The sequence below is a fragment of the Acanthochromis polyacanthus genome, chromosome 13, assembly GCF_021347895.1.
Source record: "Acanthochromis polyacanthus isolate Apoly-LR-REF ecotype Palm Island chromosome 13, KAUST_Apoly_ChrSc, whole genome shotgun sequence".
NCBI lineage: Eukaryota > Metazoa > Chordata > Actinopteri > Pomacentridae > Acanthochromis > Acanthochromis polyacanthus.
In genome coordinates, this window is record NC_067125.1 from 12290322 (window position 1) to 12316256 (window position 25935).

At 41.0% G+C, this 25935-nt stretch overlaps 1 protein-coding gene across 1 annotated transcript in view; it reads right to left on the reverse strand.

Annotated features, from left to right (window-relative positions):
- The window catches only part of LOC110960610 (immunoglobulin superfamily member 11), a 114529-nt gene that overhangs the window by 68230 nt on the left and 20364 nt on the right, over window positions 1-25935 (reverse strand). Inside the window, 1 exon segment of the mRNA XM_022207895.2 lies at window positions 12582-12611. Within this exon segment, the coding sequence (XP_022063587.2) occupies window positions 12582-12611 (30 nt within the window).

Sequence of the window (25935 nt, forward strand, 5' to 3'; positions counted from 1 at the left end):
GCGACTGATGACTGCTGTTTTTGGAGACCCAGTTGCAGCTGGCCCGAGTCCAAGCTGAACAGTTCAACTCTCCCAACTACAAGAACGAAGCTAAAAAGGAAAACTATACATCTAACAGTTTAGTTTCAAAAGAATTCCGCTGAATCCCATCCTAAACTGCAAAAATTTCATTTCCTCTCAATCTGCAACATCACTACTGCTTCAAGTCAGATATTTCTAGAGTGGATAGTGTTTGAACATCCTGTCATCTCTGACAGGTTGGATTCCCCGGCACAGAGATCAGTTAGAGACAAATACACCTTATTCACAACACACACGCACACACACACGAAAACACTCCTGGGAAAAAGCTAAGGGGCCTTATGAAGCTTCTTTTGATAAGGTTCGCCTTGTGGTCAGTTCAAAGCACAGATGAAGGAGTGGATAAAGAAGGAGATGGAGGGAGGAAAGGAGAGGAGGAGTGAGGGGTGAGGCAGGATGAAAAGATAGCAGCAATCAGCGGCAGAATGAAACGGGGTGAAGTGTGGGTGAGATGAAAGAAACACAAAAAGAAAGAGGGAGGCAGATTTGCATGGAAGAGATAGCAGGACACACATAGGATGAAGGCGCAAATACAACTTGTACGCGTGATTGATGTGCACTCGAGCAAGCACACGCCACACTCGCACACCTGGGGAGTTGAATCTGGAACATTAGCGAGAGGCCGAATCTCATCCTCCCTCTGTGCAAGATGCAGGTAAAAAACTTTTTGCTGAGAGAGAATCCTCACACTTGCGGAGAAAGTCTCTGATGAGTAGCGGGCTACGTTAAAGCCTACGGGCACCCGCTAATACAGAGATGGGGATCATTAGACTAACTCAGCCATTCATAGGCGTAAGACAGTTAGCTAGCTAGCTCCATCTAGAAACACTTCATCTGAATAATTCACAGAGGTGTAAATAAAATATATCCAGTAGCCTTCACCTAAAAAAAAAAAATAAATAAAAAATTAGAAACAAGATTACTGCCATGCTGAGTAATGAGTTCCTGTGCAGGAGATGAGCTCAGATATGACAGGCAAGCAGTTGCGCACATAAAAAAAAAAGAACTTACCTCAAAATTCAGTTATTCACATTGATATTCAAAGAGGGGGGTGGTGCTGCTTGATCTGAAACTGAATATTTCATCCATACATCTGCCTTTGATAATGACATTAAAACCCGCCATCTCTCTCCAAACCACGAAAGTCATAACGGCAGTGATTGCAATGATGTCCAAAAGTGCCATTATCAAAAAACAATAAGTGGGAAACAGCGTTATCCATCGGTGGAGGCTCAGCAAGCACATTATTTTCCTTTAATTTCCCCCCCAAATAGCATATGATGGCGGGACGTTTATTGCTTTTCTCCTGCAGCGAAGAGTGCAATATTTTCTGCATAATGCATGAGCGCTACATCACGGTCCAAATCATGCCCAAAACAAATAGCCTCATAATCGATGGGGCACTGAGCCATTTGTGTTTGTGTTCCCTATCAGCGCTCCTCGCTCATATGACAGAGTATTAGGAAACACTGCCACACAAGCTGATGGAGGGTTGCAAGGACAAGAAATCAAATCAGGAGCACCGAGTCTGGACAAGATGAATAGGCCACAGGTCGTTTCCACGTGTACCAACGGCGCTACAGTGTTAACAGACTGCCGTGATGTAGTCGTCACCCTGTGTGCCAAAAGTACAATCGAGACTGAGCAGAAATCAATACGGGCTCCAGCTGATTTCTCATCGTTGGCTCCTGTGATTATGACGATCACTCCAGGAGGTTGGAGTATGGATCACGTTGCTCTGCTCTCTCAAGGGCGCTGCTCCTGGCACACAAAAACCTTCTTTTTTTAATTTCTAAAAGGTCAATCAATAAGAAAACGGCCTCATTTCCCCTGGTCAAATTTGTATTTCTCAAATTATGCAATAATCAGTTTTAAATGGGTCTCGAGGGACGTGAAGCTCCCTCGACAAATACAGCAGCGGGTCAACTGATTGCATGCTGCATCGGAAAAAATCTTCCATTTAGAGGCACGACTTCAGGATAAGACAGATGTCAGAGAACACTCTCCATCCCAGTGTGAATACAACTTTATTTCAGGGTTGTGTTTTCATATCTTTGCGTTGCTCTTGGTGTCCAAATGCCAAGGTTGAGAAACTTGAAAGATGTCTCCTGGTTGAGCCTTCAGAGACTGACATCTAAGGACAGCTGCTCTTCCTCTTGCCTCTTTCCTTCCCTCTTACACTCCTCGCCTTCCTCTCTGTCAATCACAGACAAACTTTTAGCTCCCCTCTTCCTTCCCCACCTCTCCAAACTCACAGATTCCCTCTCCATCTGTTGTCTGTCCTTATAAAGCACTTCTCTTCTTCTGTCTTTCCAGAAAAGTCTACTTATTACTTATTATGAATAAATAGTGTAGCACTGAGGCAAGTGGTCAAGTGTATAACGGCAGTAGTTAGTGAGTCAGGCAGGCAGTCAGTTTCTCTCTCTCTCTCTGTGTATCAGGAGTTTCCTCTCAGCTCCTATTACTCCGACACAACACTTTCTAAATTAGCCGGCCGACACTAACCACTGCCTGAGCCTCGGGGTTTGACCTCATGCTTACTCACAATGTCTCCCTCACTCACACACCGCAGGTTGGGATTTCAAAAATATTGCAATGTGAAATGTAATACCCTAAAAATCATCTCCATCAGAAAAAAATGACCTAAATCTTATCAGAGCTGTTTTGACTGCTGGCTCTTTATTGCAGAGCTTCTTAGCTGTGCAGAAGAAACATGAAAAAGTGAAAACACCTTCTCCAAAAATGCACATATAACTGAAATAATGCAGACTTAGAGGAGAAAATGGGTGTAAAACTAGGCTTTTCTGCTTTTGATTGCTTCACAAATGGACAGCTGTCTCAGTTTCATTTTTAATTCTTCACATTTGGCTTGTTGATTCAGAATGCGACATTTGAAAAAAATTTTAAACGACCCAATGTTTTTGATTTCCCTTTCCTGTGTTTTGCTCTTGCGGTTGGACTGTGCCATTAGCATCCAGGGGAGTCTACAGCAAGAGACTACATCCAGCAGTGTAGTCGCATTATGTATGTAGCACACCTGACCCTGCAATAATTTACACACGTGGACAGAATTGTTGGTACCCCTCAGTTAAAGAAGGAAAAACCCACAATTCTCACTGAAATCACTTGAAACTCACAAAAGTAACAATAAATAAAAATTTATTGAAAATTAAATAATCAAAAACAGCCATCACTTTTGAATTGTTGATTAACATAATTATTTAAAAAAACAAACTAATGAAACAGGCCTGGACAAAAATGATGGTACCTCTATAAAAGATTGAAAACTATTTGACCAGAGTGACATGATTAACTCAGGTGTGTCATTTAATTGACATCACAGGTGTTTCCAAACTCATAATCAGTCAGTCTGCCTATTTAAAGGGAGACAAGTAGTCACCCTGCTGTTTGGTGAAAAGGTGTGTACCACACTGAACATGGACAACAGAAAGCGAAGGAGAGAATTGTCCCAGGACATCCGAAAAAAAAGTTATAGACAAACATCTTAAAGGTAAAGGCTATAAGACCATCTCTAAACAGCTTGAAGTTCCTGTGACAACAGTGGCTCATATTATTCAGAAGTTCAAGACCCACGGGACAGTAGCCAACCTCCCTGGACGTGGCCGCAAGAGGAAAATTGATGACAAATTGAAGAGACGGATCGTTGGAATTGTATCCAAAGAGCCCAGAGCAACCTCCAAAGAAATTAAAGGTGAACTCCAAGGCCAAGGTACATCAGTGTCAGATCGCACCATTCGTCGTTGTTTGAGCCAAAGTGGACTTCATGGGAGACGACCAAGGAGGACACCACTGCTGAAAAAAACTCATAAAAAAGCGAGACTGGAATTTGCAAAAATGCATGTTGACAAGCCACAAAGCTTCTGGGAGAACGTCCTTTGGACAGATGAGACCAAACTGGAGCTTTTTGGTAAGGCACATCAACTCTATGTTCATAGACTGAAAAACCAAGCATACGAAGAAAAGAACACTGTCCCTACGGTGAAACATGGAGGAGGCTCAGTAATGTTTTGGGGCTGCTTTGCTGCATCTGGCACAGGGTGTCTTGAAAGTGTGCAAGGTACGATGAAATCTGAAGACTATCAAGGCATTCTGGAGAGAAATGTGCTGCCTAGTGTCAGAAAGCTTGGTCTCAGTCGCAGGTCATGGGTCTTCCAACAGGACAACGATCCAAAACACACAGCCAAAAACACCCAAGAATGGCTGAGAGAAAAGCGTTGGACTATTCTAAAGTGGCCTTCTGTGAGCCCAGATCTGAATCCCATTGAACATATGTGGAAGGAGCTGAAACATGCCATTTGGAGAAGACACCCATCAAACCTGAGACAACTGGAGCTGTTTGCTCATGAGGAGTGGGCCAAAATACCTGTTGACAGCTGCAGAACGCTCATTGACAAATACAGAAATCGTTTAATTGCAGTGATTGCCTCAAAAGGTTGTGCAACAAAATATTAAGTTATGGGTACCATCATTTTTGTCCAGCCCTATTTCATTAGTTTGTTTTTTAAAATAATTATGTTAATCAACAATTCAAAAGTGATGGCTGATTTTGATTATTTAATTTTCAATAAATTTTTATTTATTGTTACTTTTGTGAGTTTCAAGTGATTTCAGTGAGAATTGTGGGTTTTTCCTTCTTTAACTGAGGGGTACCAACAATTTTGTCCACGTGTGTATCAGCTGCCCTAATTTGGAAGAGTTTGGAGACGCATGTGAACATTACTCATAGACATAAGTCAATGTATTTTCATTGCTGCTGTTGTTGTTCAGACTAAAAAGAGTGTCACAGTTCTTCAAATATTAAATGATTTTTGCCTGTTTTCAAAATGTTCTTGTCCTTCCTACAGAAAACAACAGCCTCTGAGCAGCAACCGACAACAATGAGCATGTTCTGCTGAAGATTTAGATCATGCAATAAGGCTCTTTCTTTGAATGATCTATTTTAATGACAATACTCGCATCCCTGTGTGCAAATGTTAAACCAAAAAAAGGCTGCTTTCATTGTCTCCCGAACTTAACACTACCCAAGACTATTGTGATTGGTTTAATGAATCAAACAAGCCAGAGTGCGTTTCTTTTTTTTTTCCCTCTCTCACTTATAGGAGAACGGTAATGAGGTGCAACCAGACAGTTCTCCAGCAGTCACACAGCACTGTGGAGATACAGGTCTGGCAGTATGAGACTAATTCTGAAGCAACAACTCAAATGTAGACAATTCAAAATTCAACTGAGCTACAATTATGCCATTTTTAGGCATTTATAAAAAATGTTTAAGTTTCAAGTCTATTTTTCATGCGATTCATTTTGATGGTGCTAATTGAACAAAGAACTGCTGAGAGATTTAAGGTTGGAACAGACAGCACTGCAGTCACCGACCTTGTTACAGACCAACACATGGCTGCTGCTACTTTGTCATGGCCTACATAACATTTAGTCCGCACCAAATTGCTGCTACCCTCCGAACCCAAATCACAGTTTATATCCTGCAGGTCTCAGATACTTAAAGGTGTGATGATTAATGTTGGTGTTGTTGCCGTTAATGAGGAGCGCCCTTTTTCTTCTGCTCCTGTGGCTGGCATCTGCCCGCCTCACACTTGTGGAGAGGAAGAAGACCTATCTGTGGCTGGAGGGCAGAGCAGAGACAGCCAACATAGATTATTTGGAAGAACTGAGAACTGCATCCAACTTCTTCGGCTCAGTGTTTGATTCTGTGGTATTTTCATAGAAATACTCTGACATTTAGTCGCTTTTTTCGCTGATAGTAAGCCTTCTTTGAATGATTAATACCACTCAGGCCATAAAGTCAAAGAGAGTGGGATACAAATCCTCTAACTCTCAAAAGAAAAGAGAAAAAACTGATTTCCTGAAATGCTAAACTATACCTTTAATCTCTCTGCCTGGAGTCATGTTCGAGCTATTGCCTAAAGTTTTTCCTGCATGTGGAGGAAAAATTCTCATATTTCAGGATATAGAGGGCAAAGATGACATCTAGTACATCTAGTGAGCGAAAACAACGTTACGGGGAGCTTCAGTGCGGTGCCAACTATGAGACACTGCAAGGGCAGGTCAATTTAAAGTGGACATCTGATCACACAGAGGCCCGTCAATAACAAAGTGGAACGCACTGTTAATTTGAAGCGGTGTTTGTTTCAACTTTCATCTTTAATAGGATTATAAAATACATTCTTCCAAATTGAAAGGTAAGAAGTGGGAGGGTTATTTGTGACTCTCAGAAAAGAATTACTCATCTTGTTTTGCTTAGGGGGGGCCACTTTTGCAGAACAACAGGGGGTCAGTTAACCCTTTGAACCCCTAAACCTGCATCGGATTTAGAATTTCCCCAACAATCCTTGATCTATCCGTCTGTGACGTTCCATTCAGTCAGGACAGTTAACTGAATAGAAAATTGGGATATTTCCTCGAAATTGCCAAAAAATAAACTGCTCCAACTGGATTCTCTAAAAAAACAAAACAATGCTGCACTTCCCACACAACTTAATAGCCATGACTTTCTTAGCTGATAAAAATGTAGGGACTTTCTGCTGTATTTCAAACTGTGTTTATACAGAGCAGGTAGGAGAAATAAGTTAAAAAGTAACAAAATATCTCTGTTTTTCCCAGTGTTTAACAATTTTCACTTGGCCTTTCACTAAAAAATAAACCCGCAGTGAATTAAAATGGTATACCAGCAAAACACACCCTTAAAAATGCTTGAGACCACAGAGCTAATGAACAATTTTGTTTGTTTTATGAGATAAAATGAATAAATAACCTTTTGAAATTATTTATAATTTCTTTTTAGATTAACTCATCAACAGTCTAGTCACAGCTACTGATTACACTTGAACACACAAAAACAAGCGCAATAATAACTGTTTTACTTTCACTGTGAATTAGAAAGACCTGAAGGGCTGTAAGCTGAGATTCATGGCTCTGTCAGGTATGATTTCAAGTCACAGTGTGGCAGCAGCCCTTCTTTAGTCCGGTCGTGAGCTGCTTGGAAAGGTGTTGGTGCATCTTGTGTCATTCCACTCATACTGCACAGTCCTGACCTCTGTCTGTCTCATAAACACAGGCTTTGTGCGTGTGTGCGTGTGTGTATGTGTGTATAGAGGTGAAGGTGGAGGGTCAGTCAGAGTATGTGACAGAGTGAAAGTGAGAGAGAAGAGTGACAGACTGCAGAGAGTGCACCTTGACGCGCTGTTCTGTAAACTGTACTCACAGCAACACTAAACCTCCAGAAAGACACCACGTCAGAAAAAAAAAAAAAAGCTGCGTTCTCCTCAGCGTATGCGCGGTGAGGAACTGTTACTGACAGGAGCTTGTACTGTGAGATTCTTTCTCCCTTCAGTAGTCAGGGTAATATGGAAAAATGACAACCAAAACCCTTTGTTATGTCACTGTCGCTAAATATTTCCACGTATGGAATTCCACCTGCTCCATCTGTCTGTCTCTATCTTTTATGTTAGTCATATTGGATTGGACATGTTAATGGGAAGTCAATCCAAAATATCTTGGGCAAAACCGTGTAATATAATACATATTGGAAGCAATATATTTTAACACTTAGAGCTGAAATATGTTATCATATACAAAAACAACATAATACAAAAATAACAATTTGAAGATGAAGGATAATTTAATGCAACTCTCTGTGACTGAAAGGTCAAGACTTTGCTCCGTTTTGGTCTCCTGAGGGAAGCATCTGAATGTTTAGCTGCTAAAAGCTCCACTGCATTCACTGGCTAGTCATGAAACGTGTCTGTGTGCTTTTTGTTGATGAATACTTGGCAGGTATGAGTTGTTTTTGCGGTTTTGTTCATTGTAAACAGCTACGAAAGCAGCAAGAGCAACACAAACAGTCAGACAGGTAAGTAGTGAGTTGGCACTTTTCACTCCCAACTTGTCACATGTGGTAATTTTGTCAGGACGTCTTGGCATCACGTTTGAACACAATGTGCAGCATTTTCCCACATGCAGGGCTGTCAAACAGACATATACACATCTGTGAATATCAGAAATAGACATCATGACACAGTAGTTAAACGTTCTCTGCCGATATCGTAACTTTACTTTGGACACAAACCTCAGTCTCTTGGGTGAAAGTCCTGTGACCGACACCATCACCTTCCCTCCAATGTCCTTATGAGGCCCTCTTCAAAGGGGAAAAACTCCTAAACGTCAGTGTCAAAAATTGATGGGTTTGGCAGTGATGCCAAAGGACACCTTGTGTATATCTTCGAGATGCCAGCAGCTTTGACATAACGGCAGTATTTGATGCCCTAGAAATGAAATTGGCTTGGTAGAGCTGAAGGGAGCGGAAGATTCAGGTGAAAATTCTCTGTTGGTTCATCACAATAAGCAACCCTTTGTGCTTTGTCACTTCGGTTTCACAATATCTTTTAAAAAACTATTACAAATATACAAATTATAGTGACTAAGGTTTTATGGTTTTCTTGCTTCAGCGTATACATCTATGCTGCCATATACCCACTCAGTCTGAGAGCATATATCAGCCCACCTTGTTACCTCAGTCTCATCCTTCCAATTGCCTCTTGAAACTCATTTTTACAAACTTTCATTTTTGCAATAGGTGCTCAGCCCTTTTGATGTGAGGTTTCTCCCATTTTAACCCTCTTTCTGAACAATGGGAGCCGCTTCTTCATCCTCCTGCCACCTTTTACTTCTCCCAGCCTCCTACACTCTGGCTCCTAACTTCCCCGTCCCCCCATTGTTCCCAGATGACAGTATATGAACTCTCATTACAGGGGTGGTAATAGACTCTTCAGCGCTAAGATCCTCTTTATTATCTGTCAACTGTGGACTACATCTCTAAGCTGATTAGCCCGAGCTGTCTTTTCAGCATTTCAATTAGGAGCACTTTGAATAGTCAAGCAGATTGCATGACTTATATTCATTACTGACAATCTTAGAGTGCCGCACGATGTTCAAATTCGGTAATCCAAGAAACACACTGCGGCAGCGAGGATGAAAGAGCAACAGAAGAATGACATCATGGCAGATTTAAATATTGGTCTCGCAGGGAAATGACAAAAAGTAGCTATTAACAGCAATCCAAAGCAATTTACAGCAGCGGAGAGACATGCAGTTTTAGCATAAATGGCCCAGCTGGCAATCAAACTGTCAGGCACAACCAAACGCGCACGGCCTTTGGTGTGCTTTAAGGAACTTAGCGAGACATTTATCTCCAGGAGCAGTATCTTTGCCATCACATGTCTTTTGTTTTGTTCTCTGCTTTTATCTAGCAGTCTGCTGTCACTGTAAGAACTGATGAATGTGACAGTCTCAGTGGTGTGAAGGGAGGCCGACTGGATTAGTTCATATTTAGAGACGTGAACGCCACGTGCCCTCAGTTTTATGGACACCTATATGTGTAGTTTAACCATCTCTGTCCTTGGAGGAGCTTGCACAGGAATCATCCCATATATGGTACCTAATGCCTGGGAAAGAACGAAAGAGGAAGAGGAATGTGGGGGGAAATGAGGGAAAGGAGCAGGAGGAGGTGGTTGTGACTGCTAGTGCTAATGGATTTAGGTCAGATGACGAGGATATGATTTGCTTGTGGGTGTGTGTGAGAGAGAGAGATCTTGCATGTACATGTGCAGTGCATGGTTTTTGAGATGTCATTAGCAGTTGAGCCAAAATACGATGATTTGGGGTATTATCGATATCTGTTCAAGGCTTTATCAAATACCCACTTGACACAAGAGTCACCACCACATTTTTTATTTTTATTTTTTAATCAGTCAGTCTCTGTCCGATGCTTTAATTTTCACACACACACACGCTCACTAATCCATTCTGCCATTGTTAATCCAGCTGTGTGCCGGCACTGAGATGTGCTGTACATGGCTGACAACCAAGTCACCAGTGCTGATGTCATACCTGTCTGATGCCACTGAGCCACCCAGGGACACAAACTGTACGGTACATGTGAATCAGGGAGAGTAAACCTTGCACTTTGCCCTCCACATTATAGAACACTGAATCTCTCTCTCTCTGTGGAGATCATCGGTGTCACGACTCCATGTGTCTGTGCGCTAAGTGATATGTTGCTGTCATGTTCTCAGTCATATTTGACAAACAGTTCAGCCTCACTGAAGGCATCAATCTGGGAGAGGACAGCAGAGAACAGAAAGAGATACAGTCATACACACTTGAGGATTTCTGCAGTAGTCATGTACCATTTAAAAACTGCAGCAGAGCAGCTGAAAGTCAAGCACCTTCTCCCCAGACACCTTAGCGGTGCTTGTAAGGGAAAGACGAGAGCCTTCCACATTTCAAATTAGAATCTCCAAGCAGGAAGATAATTTCTTACAGTTTTCTCTATCCTTGAAAACTACTATCTTAATGTTATCTCTCAAGATGGTTTCTTTTTCATCTTTTATCCACTTCACAAATCCACAAAATTTGTATCAGAGGCAGTATTAAGTATTAAAGTGAGACAAAAATCTTTTCATCTTGTTGCCTTGAAATTGTCTCAAACTTCTCAAGTATGGTGGCTTTTTTTCTCTTTTTTTGCTAAAGTGCTCAAAGATTCTTTGACAAAGCAAGGCTGGATGAGGAGCACTGTCTCTGAAACATCTCCAAATAGGTGTTTTAAACTAATATGTCCTGTCCAGTGTACTGAAATTTGAAGCAGTATGAATAGGTCTGCACACTATGAAAGCAAACATTGTGCTTACTTAATTGAAGTGTTTCACTGACTTTCATTTTACGTCCTTACACTGAGTTTTGTGTAGTTTTCATTCACATACTTGCCTCATTTGATAGTATGGACTTGATTTTCTTGAGTATTGACAGGTTCAGGGTTTAACATTTTGGGCCTTGAACTTTTAAGGTAGTAAAACTAAGGAATAATAGATACATTTTATCTAAAGTTGAGTTCACAGTACATTAAGTTCATGCGACAATCATTTCATATAACTTGGCACAGTGAACTTATTTTACTTACGCTCACTAAAGTACTTGTTTCTTTCAGTAAACTTATCTTGTTAGAACTTATAAAGTAACCTTGACTAATGTGCATAGCAATTAATGTTTCAGATTTACATCTGAAAGATTCTTTAAGTGTGAATTCAGCATCCTGATTTTACAATCTGAAAGTAGGTGAAGTTGTGAACATCTGTACACACAAACTCTGCAATAGATTTACAACTAGTGGTGCGACTTGAGGAGTAGTTTTGTTGGAATAATGCAGTAAAATTGTCACTCTGTACATTCCTGACAGAGGGGATTTTTTAGGACTTTCCGATTTGAAACCAGAGGGTGTAATTTGTGATCGTAGAGGCCCAGATTAGGATTTGAATGTCCGTGGAGAGTGGTTGGACATGTGTGTGAGGACAGAGAGAGGGGGATAAATAAATAAGGAGAGTGCAGAAGCATCAAGAGAGAACTAGACGGATGAAAAGCAAGTGTTACACGAGGAGGTCATGGGGAGGAGATGATGGAAAAGAGGATGGAAAGAAAGAGGAATTAGTGAGAAAATTAAAACCGACGAGAAAGAAGGAGCAGTCAGATTGGGACTGAGTGGAGGGAGGAGAAAGTACATGGTGGTGGAAAGGAAGAGGGGAATCGCAACTGAAAAAAACAACTAAAGGAGGGAGAGATCACAGAAAAACATAGAAAAAAGAGAAATGCAATAGAAAAGAAACAAGAGTGGCAGATAGACGGAGAGATACTGAGCGCTAAAATGTAGCAGAGGAGACAGCAGATGGTGGGGATTATTCTGGACTAAAATACTCTGGGATCTACAGAGGGAAGGCCGCAGACATAAACCGTTACAGACTCCATCTGCCAGAAATAGACCAAAAAGAGCTGTAGGTCCACCATCGCCATCATGATCAAATACTGTCTGCATGGCAAAACCCAAAACGGCCTCAATTTACAGTCATAAACAGCACAATAAATCTCAGGATGAGCAAAATGCTGATGTTCTGACATGCTTGTGTGTTCATTAAAAGCACTTGGGAGAAATATCCTGTTGAGTCATTAGTTACACATGCGACACACACACAGCATGGGACCTTTCAAGGAACTTCAAATAATGATATTTCTGAAAGAAACCACGTAAATGGCTTTCATGTGAAGATGTACCACATGCACTAGTTTCATTTTTGCAGCAGGTGCCTGTGTGCTGGAGTGTTTCAGAATGTGTTTGTGTGCGATTATGACTGATACCATAAGACGCCACTAATCCACATTTTATGTTCACTGTGATTAGGACAACAGCCTGCTCCACTAACTATGCGTACGGATATGTGCGACAGCGACAAACTGGTCCACAAATCTCCCCAATAATGCCTCCACGCACAATGTGAACACACAAAACTGCAGATACAGTCGAATGCCTGGTAATCATCCCGTCTCCTCCCCCAGTGTGCAGAAAGGGGGGAAAAAAGAGAGAGCAGAGGAAGAGATTTGGAAGTAAGCTGTTGTGTTTGTTTTTTTTTTTACTTTACCTTTCCCTGTGTGGAGATCAAACCTTGAACCTGGAAAAAATAGAGAGAGAAAAACATAATTACTGCTGTGTTATGAGTGAGCATGAGTGCGACTGAGCAGATCATGCGGCGCGCTACCGCACTGATGAAGCAGTTTAAACAAAAAAAAAAAAAAAAAAAAATCAACAACAGTACTGTGTCTCTGCGGGCGAACAGAACCCACGCCATGCTCGGTTCCTGTCTGCAGCTTTTCTCAATACTCCTCTGTAATTGCCTATTGAGCCGTATCACTCAAGTCTTGTACTTTATGTTCCTTACAACAGCAAGTAAGTCGGTACATTCTAGTCTCAGCATTAGTGTCAGGATGGCAAACATATTGGCGTATTCTATGTGTGCATAAGAGGAAGTACGAGTGTGTCTGTGTGTGTTATTGACTAATTATCTGCCCTGACTGGGGACAATTAATTAAATCCTTCCCTGGCAGTAGGCTTAAAGCAATTATTGTGCATGGATGCATATCAGACAAAAAAAAAAGTCATCATCCACATGTGTTGAATACATGTCACGTGTGCACTTCTGCAACACACATATTATAGAGAAGTTTCCTGGCAACCCTGTGCAAACCACATCTTTGCACCTTAAGCTTTTACATACAGACAAAACCTGTCTGTCACCATCAGCTGTTCTTTAATGGCACGTGCACCCAAATTAACTTTTTTTTTTTTTTAATCTCTCCCCGGCAAAATAAAAGCAGATGGCAACTGAATGTGACTGCATTGACTTGCATTTGACAGACTGCCAATATCATCTTTACTGCTGTCGTTGGTACAGTTGCCTGCAATGAACTCATCTGATTTATGCATTTGATCTGCATTTGATTAAAGACTGTTACAGAGGTGTGAGGGTGCATTAGGTGTATTGCTAAAGTAACTATGATTCATTGTTTCAGCTTACTGGCCACAGAGCACTTCGTAGATATGGCTGTATCTTCCTTTTGAAACATATTAAAAGAATGGATTCACTGTGGAATTTTAAATGAATGCTTTATTGCTTCCCAGTGCCAAATGGAGTCCACCAGCAGTGCCAGTAAAACTACATTTTCTCCGCACTTTCCCAAACCGCGGTGCCCTGAATTACTGGTTTCCAATCTGAAGCCGATGCGCTGGAACAAACAGGCTCATATCTGCCGGATGAAAGACCTGTCGCCTAGTTGGTTTGTACATGTGCAAACAGATGCCTGCTACATCTGCTGTCTGATAACATGATCTGCTCGGAGGGATGGTCCAGCGCTGGATTGATCAGTGACATTTTGCTCAGCCGCAGCGAGTGTGTCAGATTCTTTACCTCGACTGAAAGTGCTTTGAATCTTATAATCAGTGATAAAAGCCTTTCACTGGCATGGAAACATATGACATGGCATCTTCTGAGAAAAAAAAAAAAAAAAAGAAATGCACATCTAGCTGGGTTTTTAAGTCTCTTTGATAACTGTACTTTCTGAAGACTTCTGATCTATAAGAGCAGTAAGTGAACTACTTCTCGATGCTTTTCAACTTCAAAGAGTCACTCTCTTTTTCTTTTCATGCAAAACACTACTTCATTGTCGTACACTGTGGCTCTATTCACAGTATTCACCAAAAAAAAGGAGACACGGGCGGAAATGCTGAAAACCTTTGATTTTCTCAGGCTGAACTGAGGCTGACCACCCAGACGGTCTTACAGGAACCTTGGAAACAACAGGAGCTTCTGTGGCATACAAACAAGCTTTATTATCTGCTGCTCACAGGAACGCACCACGATTTTCATGTGCAGGTTTATTCAATTCCCAAAAATGCATAACAGAAACATTTATATCCCAGGACCAAATCCCAAATCCCATAAGTCCAACTACATTTCCTTATACTGCCTATTTGGCACAAGCAACACCTCAGTATTGCTCTTTTATGCCATCAATGCAAACAACATTTTTTAGAGAGCTGAGTGCTTATAATCTTGTAACTATCTAGCACTTGCTCAACAGAGAAGCCTATTACATTACACTCCCTTCAAGTATGACAAGATCAAATAAAGCAGGAGGAAAAACAAGCACACAATAATAATCTACCGCATTTTCTGCATGAGCTGGTGGAAAGGGCAGAGGTGCGAGGCAGATGTTTCGTCTGACTGATCCTTTTCAGGAGCTGATGCTCACAGCGCCATCAGCAGCGAGTATTCACATTACCTGCCACATACGGCTGAAGCGATGTGCACTCAGCGGCACCCAGGCACAATCATTCCATCAGCTGTTAAGCAGCGGTGCTTGACCACTTTCCTTCAATGGGAGGCTCATGGGAAAGGTGGAGGGAGTGCAGAAATAACAGAGAAAGCACTTATTATTTTACAGTTAATATATCTCACATAAAGAAAACGTCTGCTTTTGAGTAGACAGTCTGGATGTGACAGGACTGATTCCCTAGACTTCTTCTACCAAGAATGTAAGAGCGATCGATGACTATTGATGCAAGAGGTGGCTTCTTAATGAATGAAAAGTGATATTTTACAGAGAGACTGGCAGCCAGGAGCAAAAGAACTGAAATAAAAATGCGATGATGTGAGCAACAGGCTATGTACATATCGTGTTTCCCCTGTCAGACCGCCATTAAGTTCTTTCTTTCCACCTTTCTAAAACGACGTGATTAGTCACTGCGTGAGTCTATGCCGAGCAGGTTAAATATAATGTCAACCTCTGAGGCACTTTGTGGAGAATTTCAACCCATTATCCAAGCTCAACAATTGGCTGTGGCTGCCAAGCACCTTCAAGGGAATGCCAGTTTCCATGGAGACCACGCCACCCCCCGAGCTGTAGCCCAGACCACCCCCCTAACCACTGTAGAAAAATCCTTTGACGACCACATATCACAAATCTCTGCACATTTCTCCCGTGCATCATGTTGGCCTTTCTGCGTCTCTATGTGACATCACTGTTTGCCTTAATGTATGCATCTCTGGTGTCGGTGCAAACGTGTGTCTCTGTGTTAGTAGATATTCATTTGCAGGTCTTTAGCAGTTTCCCTCAGAGGCTTTAATGAGTATAAATGGAATAATAAAGAGATTTTAAAGATAGTTGACAAGTAAGAAATTGGGTCAAAAGGACAAAATAACCGACAGAAGATGGATCCTAATTCAAGATAGAACAAAACACTTTGACAAAGGTCCATTAAAGACCCTTTGCAGTGAAAAATCAAGCTTTTGGGCTTGTTAACATGTCCATATGGTGTTTTCTTTATGGTAAATGTACTGTCACAAATGGGGAAAAAAAAGCAGCCAACATCACAGCTCAGAATTCCCACCTTGAAGTTGTTTGGTATGGTCTCAAAAACACAGATTCAGACAGCAAAGGATTTATGTCACAAACCTCATGAACCAATCCTTTAATTTGCTGGGTAGGGCTTTCTGTCGCATTATTCTGCTTCAGAATTGGTAACCGGTTTGAAAATGTACAACTGAATTACTCCAATATTAGACTTAATACGCATTCTAATAGAGGCAACAGTGTAGAGTTACATCTAAACCACTTTAGGGGGAAAAAAAATATTACTTTAATGGAAAAAAAACTTCACACTACGTAACTTTGATACACAGACGAGTTTTTAGTGGTTAAATCAAAGACTTTAAATCTGCACTACACATCATTCTTGTTTGGTAAATCAAAAAAAAAGTTAAAGAATGACAACAATAGAACAAAAAACAAATAGGGAACAATAGGCAATACCTTCTTGCTTAAATAATTTATATGGTATACTTTATATATCAAACTATTTCCTGATGTGCTCTAATCTTTCCCCTTATTTGTATATTAACTCCCAGCTCTTGCTTGTTCTCTGTAGCATAATGATGTGGATTCATGCAGCTCTTTATTCTTCTTCTTGGAGCAAACCAGCACCAAAAAAATACAAAAAACAAATCACTCTGGGGCAGCTTTAGTTTTGCCTGCATTCCTGAGGACACAGTGTTTGAGCAGTGAAAGTAAGGATTTAGAGGAGCGAAGGAAATAAAATGTTCTTAAAGCTTCATTGTGGATGAAAGTGTATCATTCCCTGAATGTGTGTAAAGGCAAAGATTCGCTCCTGGAAACCAAAGGTATTACATCCAATTATTATTGAAGTCAAAAATACCTCTTCTGTTGTTCTAGTCTCCTTCATAAACAGCTTTTACTTCTATCTTGGTGAAGACAACAAGGAAAGGAAGAGAACTGCTCAGTGGACACTGAAGAAATGCGGCTTCAAGCAAAACATGTGTCTCCCAGAGGCAAACCTACGCTCATCTTTCTTTTTGTGTATAGTGGTTGATCACCAGGTAGCGAGGAGCAATGCTGAACCCAAACAAACTCCCACAGGAGGTGGAGCGCTTCCTAAAACCACACAAACTGCATCTTTAAAAACACATCTCTGGCACACGTTCACACATGATTTCATGACCCACGGTGTTCACACCTGATTCTCTACCCCTCCTGGGTGTTAATCAAGTTGTTTGTTTCAGAAAGACTTCATTAGTTTCTTTCTTTGATTGTGTAGGTGCAAATGCCTCTGAGTGAACGTGCACGGCCGCTCATGTGTATGCGTAATTAGCATTAGCACAAAAAAAAACACACCTACGTACACACCATCCTTGAGAGCGCCTCAAATAAATTTTAAACACAAGTAGCAAAAACCCCTCATGACTTCTTCACATTGATCATTTTTCATCGTCGGCTCTTTGTTATTGGGAACACAGGTCATTACGATGCAGGCTGCAGAAGAGAGGGCGTTAAAAGATGTTTTCCTTTATGGAGAATGATTTGTTTGTTTTACGTTCCGACTCTCTAGCCTCATGGGCCCTAACCTACATTACAGCACAAAGACTATTAATCATTGATGATCAGACCTTTTAATATTGCTCATATAAAATTTATCTGCACGTGAATAAAACAAATGAAGAGTTCTGTGCTAAAACACTGGATATCCATTTCGCGGGGGGACTTATTACCTGAAGATTTCTTCATATGGGATCCGTTCAAGTGTACTTTAGTCAACCTAGATTAATGATTGGGGAGTAATATGCTTTATTTTGATCAAATCTCTGTGGTCACAATCACCTTAAAATCACATTTAAAAAGCAAACTCCGCAATCTTTATCTCAATACTCCAGAAGCCAGTTGGTCTAAATTTTATCTGGCGCTTCACACTGGCAATATTTATCTGACACAGGCATCAAAGACACTTTCAAAATATGAGAGACGGTACGTTCAAATGTCTCATTTAAAAAATAATGAGCCACCTCAGAACTCAAAGCCCTTACAAAGCTCACATCTAAAGCGAACGCAGAATAATCATTTAATCCAAACATTCATTATAACTGAGCAGAGAAACGTCTCCAGAGGTCAATTAACCCAATATCTGAACTGAGAACTCTTGACGCAGACATCCAATAAACCGAGATAACAAAGACACACAAAGCCCACATAAAGCAAAGATGCACACGTGCACGCTGACGGCCCGAGACGAGAAAGAAACACTCGCCCAAATTGTCTGCTTCTTCGCGTCTCTGTTCGACACACTCGCACATACTGTACATATCACCAACAGACTGCTGTCCTTTAGTCACAAGTCATGTTTTAATTGGAGGAAGTGTGAAGGAAATAAAAGCCGTTAAAGTGGCCCGGTCTGGCACGGATACGTCAGAGCGCTAGACTGCGGGAGCCAACTTCATGGATTCACATATGATTTGATCATAAGGTCGTTTTGCAGTCTGGAAGTTGAGGTAGCCAGAACATTTTCACAGTCTCTCACTTAATCAGGCCTCCCAGCAAATCAGTTTTGAACACCAAAATGAGGTGTTGTCTGAATTCTAACTTAGGTAAATTTGAGTTTGATTTGATGTTTAAACTGAAATAAAGCAGGCAAAATCTACAAACCAGGTTTGATTGTACCCTCAGACTGCTTCTGATGACCCAAATCCTAAAATTAAGATGGAAATAACTTCATTATGAGAACATCTAATACTCATTTTGAACTGTGTTGACAGAGTGCTTGTCTGCTCCTCCTTTTGGTCAGGTATCACTTATCAAAATTCTAAATCTCAGTCGAGCTACCGTGCTCAGGGTAAAATATTGTCGCTTTTTTCCCCCAAATGGATCAAACTGTTGACGTCCAGGCTAATTCTGCATTTTACTTCTTGTGATTTGCTTGCTATTCCTAGAGGGCTTTAGCTCTTAAAAGCCCACTTCAGACACTCAGTTCACCTCCACCTGAGTTCAGACCACAGACAGTAACTCGTGGCCTTCATAATACATGAGACTTTAGCCACAGCGGAGCCATTTTCTGGGTAAATGCATCCGTCTCGTGTATGCTCACATACTAACACATAATAGGTGTGTGTGAGAGCCGCATGCAATTGCTCACAGATGCAGTTTGGAGCATCTCAATGTTGCTTGCACAAGCACTTTAGGACAGAACACACACATGCATGAAGAAATGTGCATATAAATCCTCCTTCCACACTCATGCACGCATATTTACCTGCCGCAGCACACAGCACACACAGCTTTACAGGTTTGCATGAACAGAGGGAGTCGTGCTGTAATGACCTTCAGCTATTCATGTCTTTAAATTGGTCCCAGTGAGATGAGAGAGCTCAGACCACATGACTGACCTCTAACTCGACGCCTGAGTATCAAAGAATTGGTCTCTGTCAGTCCAATCAATAGCCCAACAGCAGCTAAAACCTGGCTCCGATGTAGGCGGACTGTTGTACAGTATTTGTGGGCTGATGATGATCATGGCAAAGGCCATCAGCTTGGTGGTTCTACTCTAAGTAAAGGGTTGGACTTAGGGAAGGTCCTCCTGCAATTCTCCTGCTGTTAAATCATCTTGGGAGATGATTAAGGATTTCAGAATAAGCTCTATGGGTTTTAATGAGTCTGCTTAATTGACTCTTTTTACACACAAGTCATTGTTCGGGTTAAAAAAAAAAAATCTTCATTTCCTAATGAAGACCTCACTGAAGAGGACACCTGAGGACATACAGTTGTAGCTCAGTTACTTATTGGTCTTACTTCCTTTAAAGATATCTACAAAAGCTAAAAGCAGTGCAGCTTTACCCTCTGAAGCCCAGGCAGTTTCTGGGCATTTTTTTTATTTACCGCGGGGTCACTTGTCAATGCAATATTGAGTTATGCACCTGTATGAAAACTTGGCTAGAAGTAAAGGTCTTATATGAAGCACAACAAAATTGTTATCCCATAAAATAGAAAGTTTAATTTATTTATTCATCTTGCAAAAAAATGGAAAAAAACTGGAATCAAAACATGGAGCATTCTTCCAAGTGCCTACGGGTGTTACCAATATTGAGGAAAAATAGTGGCTCTACATACATCATTTAATCTGTAAACACAGACTGTGGTACAGCCCAGTCAAACTGAAAAGTCTCTGAATTTTAACACGTTTGTTGGTCATAGTCAAGATAAAAATGGCTTCACAGTTGCTCAGAGAAGCACAGATCTTTTTGTGTGATTTTTAGAGAATCAATACAAATTCTTTATTTTTGGCATATTTGTAAATGAAACATGTAAAGCAGTTGTGATGAAATATTACAATTTTACACTTAGATTTGGTTCCATTTTCACAGATGAGTAGCTCAATAACCTTCGTACAGTTGAAAACCACAGGATTTCTTCTCTTTTTACAATTCCTGACTCTGATAAACGTAGAAATGTTGGTGATTTTCTATAAAGATAACATGCCTTTCAACCCTGCCTGCCAACATGTACCGTTTTGTGTTATGTATGAGCTTTTTCTAATGCTTCGCCTACCTTGATTTAAAGGTTACTGAAGTCTGGTTGTCACTAAAAAGAGTACTGCTGCAGAGACCTTCTGTCTAGCCACTGTTTATGACACAGGAAGACCGATGCTGGGCTCCTCGCTGTCGCCACAGCCACCTGAGCTCAGCGACCAGACTCCAAACCTGACCGCTGTGCAGACAGACAGATATGATGGACGTCATGTTTGGCCCGTCCGCCTGCCAGACACAATGAGCTCAGTCACCTGCCAATCAGCTGAGAGGGCAGCCAAGGCCAAAGCTGAACCAAGCCTGAACTACCGACCTCAGACACCGCACGAATCAGAGATCAACCAAAGAGTAAGTAGTTGTTCACTGGGAGCAAGAGTGATGCTGGGAACTGTACTGCAGGTCACATATTGGATACTCGTGTGTCAACTGAGGACAACCATGCCTCCTACCAAAGTGTAATTAGGAAACTAATTGTATTGACTATTATACACAGTAGGAGCAAAAGCCTAGGTTGTTTTGTCTATTTGAGTGAGTGGCAAAAGAAGCATTGTGAATTTTCAAATAAAAATGTATCGTGTGTATCTACAGTAGTAATTTAAGGTACAAAAATACCACTGAGCATGCCTTAAAATAATGCTGAAGCATGTGAGGTAAAAGCTTCTCTGTGAGTTGGGCCAAAAATAGAACAATGGCCATCAAAAGACAATAAAATGGATATTTGCTCACTCCAGCTCAAAAAAGACAGTTTCCTTTGTGTAAATGGGTAGCATTTCCGATGCATTCTTTATAGTTTCCTTCTACTGAAAAGTATGTATATGAATATCAGTATTATATGCTTTAAATTTCCTTGAATTTCTCTGGGGATTGATGAAATATCTATCTATCTTAAAGTGCTTATGAGCCTATTTTAAGCCAAAAATTCACATAGGCTCAGTGGTAAAAGTAGAGCTGTTTATCTATGCAAGTCATTTCTGCCATTTTTTCCATCTTGACTTGATAATTAGAATGACATCCTGCAGTGCACATCACACCATCTTGCCTTACTTAAAAGTCAGGATTTTATCACAAGCATCCGTAAGAAGCCGTCCATCAGTCATTAAATGTTTCTGAATGAAGTCCACCCATCTCATTCCCACAGACCGATTCCTCGCCGGCTGCTGAGATGCCAGTACAGATGGACTGCATGGAGATGAGGCCAACAGCAGTGTCTGTGGAGCTAAACTCCTGGTGAATTGTGCCAGCGAAGAAGCGCACCACGTTGGGGCCTGGCAGATGTGGCGCTCGAGCCCTGGCAGAGAGAACAGGGACGCCCTTGTTTGGCAGAGGCATGTTGACAGGAAACATAATGCATTCACATGATAATGAGCGAGTGAATACATGTCCCTCACTTTCTCTCCCTTACATGCGGTACGTGTCTTTACACAGATATGGGGGCAAAACAGACACACAAATCTACTGTACGCCGACACAAACACACATGCACAGTCGCACCAACATGCACACTCCATCACAAACCCCTCAGTGTCTGCTGCAGAACGGCCTGATTGCCGGTCTCATCACCAAGGCGACCAGCATTAAGCGGGCGCCTGGCAGAGACAGACTGGCATTTAGCATTTAGGACCCCACAAAGCTTTCAGGCAGAGTATGCAGGCCTTTTTCAATGAAGAAAGAGCGAGAGAGAGAGAGAGAGAGAGAGATTAGTCACATGGATACATGCAGAGAAATGGAGAAAAAGGGGGAGAATAAAACACTGTTTGACATTCACGATAAAGAGCGGAATGATTTAGAAGAGTGAAAAAAAGTGATAAGAGGGAAAGTGGGAGCAGGCTAGCAACAGATAGAAGAGGGACAAACACTATTTGTGAGGAAAACAAGGTAGAAAAGGCTTGAAAATGAACGTCATTGCAGCTGAGCGGCAGAAAGGTAGGGAGGAGGAGAGAAAATAACATTTTTTGTTCCAGTTTCATGCTGATAAGTGCTTTACATCTAGCGCTGACTAAATAAGAGCTGAGAGTGATGTGTCTAACTAACATAAAACACCATCAGAGCGTTAAGAGGCGCATGTGTGATTTCAGCTGACGTCACAAACGAGGGAAGCTATTAATACTCAAGCCCACCTGAGTCTCCACCAGGCTAAGGGGAGAAATGCAGTGCAAATTATGGATAAAAATAATGATTTTATTATTTATTAGTCACAAGGGTAGGAAGAAAGAAAGACAAGAAAATGCAGGAAAAATCAAGCGTTTTGGCTGTTAAAGGCCCTCTGCCCTCTGAACAGAAAGCAAAAGATCAAGGGATCGCAAAGCAAACAAGTGTTAATAGTGAGGGGAATTCTTGCAGATGTTTCCAAGCTTATGGCAACAGTAGAATACAAGAGGAGGAGTGGAGAAATTCATTTAGGCACAAACTAAACAGATAACCGCAGGTGGATGAGGTCATCTTAGCAGCCCCAGTTTCACTGAATTCAACTTTCAAATCGACTTCATTCTGCTTTATCCTGTTATCCAGAGCTCAGGTTTGCTCCTCTTTGCTGCAAGCTCTCCAATCTCATTTCTATTCTGATAAATAATGTTTGCGCTCAACAAAATACATCAACACAACAGTTTGCATCAGTGTTTTTAGGTTAAGATTGTGTTTAACCAACAAACTACACTGAGCTAAAGGATTTTGCTTTTTGTCTACAGTTGAAGTTATTTTAATTACACCTTCATCATTTGAATTTACTGAGGCATGTTAATAATGGGGAGGAAATCTTGAACACGAAGTGTGAAAAAAGGAAATTATCAGGCCAGTTTCCTCAACTTGAATTCAGTTCTAAATCAACTAATGCAGGAACTTCAGTTTATGTGATGCATAATAAGTTGATGCAATTACCAACATTGTTACACCAACTCATTGCATCAAAATGATGTTTCCACTTTAACCATTTTGTCTAAATCAGTATTTTTTTTTACCTCACAAATGTGCACAACAGCTAATATGTTTTCAAAGATTATAGTTCAGCTTTCATTTTAATTAATACAATAAGGAAACACCAAATTAAACACAAAACTATGTCTTTTCCAATGCCACCTAACAGCTATTCTCAATCAATGGTAAAATTTAAACTGCTTTTATGATGTGGCAATGCCGTGCTTGAGTTTTGGTAAGATTCTGACACTGAATTATTTGCTCAGGTTGAGGGAAATTATGGGTTAGATGCAAATTAGTGCTTTGTTTTGGTTTGGGGAGCTTCATTGTCATGCTAATGATAATCAACACTTGGTTGGGGTTTGGGAATGATCGCTATGCTGTCAGAACAACATTAGAGGGTTTTGTCACTGAAACAAAAATATGTCATTTTACGGCACTGACAACAGAACATTAACAGTCTCACTCAGCTTTTCACAGACATTTGGTCATGACCCCCGGTGTCAATTTTGGATGCTCTGCGTACTCCACAAGCACAATTTTTCAACAATGTTGGTGGTATTTCGGCTGACAAATCCCTCATTAACCAGACACAGGTCCCTCAACCAGGATTCACAGTTTTTTTCCATGTTGTTTACTTACTACTCCAATTTGTTGTATTATATTTTTTGCTTTCAGTCACCATTTGTTAAGGCACCAAAACTCTGTGGTTAGGTTTTGTGAAAAGATCATGACTTGTGTTGATGAAGAGGACTCCCAACACATATATGATTACCTAATAACAAGCAGCATTGACGATAACAGCAGCAAACATGTAGCTACGGTCTCATCCCATATTTCAGTTATTTAAGGAGTTCGGTAGAGGTCTTTTCCATTGCTCTGCACTTTGAAGTCATTTTCAGCAGGTATAAACCATTTATACTGTTCTTGCAGTTTCAGACAAAGTCATATATTTACATATCTTGCAAGTCACCTCAGTCTCCAATAAATTACTTTTCTATACAAGTAAACTGCAACAGAAATACAGTTTGAAGACCTATAATTGCAACTGGATAGTTTTCCATGTAACATAATGAGGAGCCTTTATTAATTGGCATGTCTGGGCAATTTGTAAATACACTGATAGTATAAAACATGTTTGTTTGTTTTTTTTTTCACTTTTTCCTCCATTACTCAACTTCTTATAGTCAGCTTTACAGAGTCAAAATGCAATTCCTAGGAAACAAAACTGAGCAAGTTACAAGATGTTGAGGATGAACATTTTCGTTCTGACAATCCAGTTACTTTGTTTCCCCTACATTGTCTGCACTTAGCAACTTGAGCATCGTGGCTATGTTTAGGCACTAGGTGTACTTCGTTAGGAAACATAATGGTCTTGCTGAAGTACACTGACATCAACAGTGTCTTGAGGCACAACATCAATTTGTTTTTGCTGCATGATCCTAACAACTTGTGAAACTCAGGATATAAATCTTAATGTCAAAGTCCTGCACTTTGAACACTCACCATCCAACCAGACCACCTGCTTATGAGCTCCATAGAAGAACGTAGCACGTTGTTGCCTAGAAAAAAGAAACAACCGCACCTAATAGAATACTGGATTCAATTACATTTCTCTCAAGATAACTGGTAAAACAAATTAGTAGTATATACACACAGTTCCTAAGAGACAGGGTTGCAGCCTGAAGACCGTTGTGCACCGTCCGACTCGTCTATCCTGAGTCCTGCATCAAACTGACTGTTAAACCAGGTGTGAAATCTGTCTATAACGCTGATTTACTCTCTCAGCTTCACTTTCAGCTCTCCATCTATAGTCAACCGGTCCCGTCTTTGTCTCTTTTACATTCTTTAAGAGTTCAGCTCTCAAACCTCCGCTCTATGTTCTCACAGTGCTTTTGATAACCGGCTATGAAACCATGTATCAAACGCACCTAATCTCATCTGCACGGCCAGCTCACAGTATTAATTCTTCATCTTAATTTAAACAAGGATTAATTAAAATTGGTGTCATTTTTGCATTCCTTCCCTGCTGTGCACAGCGGCGGTGTAATCTGTTCCTGCTTCGGCTCCTCAATGCAACCTGCATTCATTAGCTTTTATCTAAGCAGTGTTTTATTGTAACAATGGTGAATAGCTATCATGTGGCTGTGCAGAAACACTGACGGCAGTCTCAATGGGGCCCGCTATTCCACACTATCCTCATTTTAACAAAGAGTAATTTTTTCCCCATTGTGCTCTAATAGGTGGCACACATCACCACGTCTCTCGTCACCCAGTGGTACAGTAATAAAGACATGCTGCATCCTCTCCGTTTCTGCCTCGCCCCGTCTCCACTCCTGCTCCCAAAGCGTGACGCAGCTCTATTCTACTTATTTACAATGCACAAAAGAGGAAGAGACCCACACTCAACTCAGGTTATTGGAAAGCCAAATTCCAAGGGGGATATCAGCCTCTAAATATGGAGAAATCGTTCTAAAACGGGACAATGCCCCACGTTATTCAAGTACCCTCCAGCCAAGCACAATGGAGTCATTGATCATCTCGTGTCATCATTAAAATCCTGCGTTTCATATCACAGCTTTAATAAAGGGAAAATGTCAACCGTTTACAAGCCAGAGAAGATGGATCACTTGATATTCTGCCATTGATTATGAGATATGTT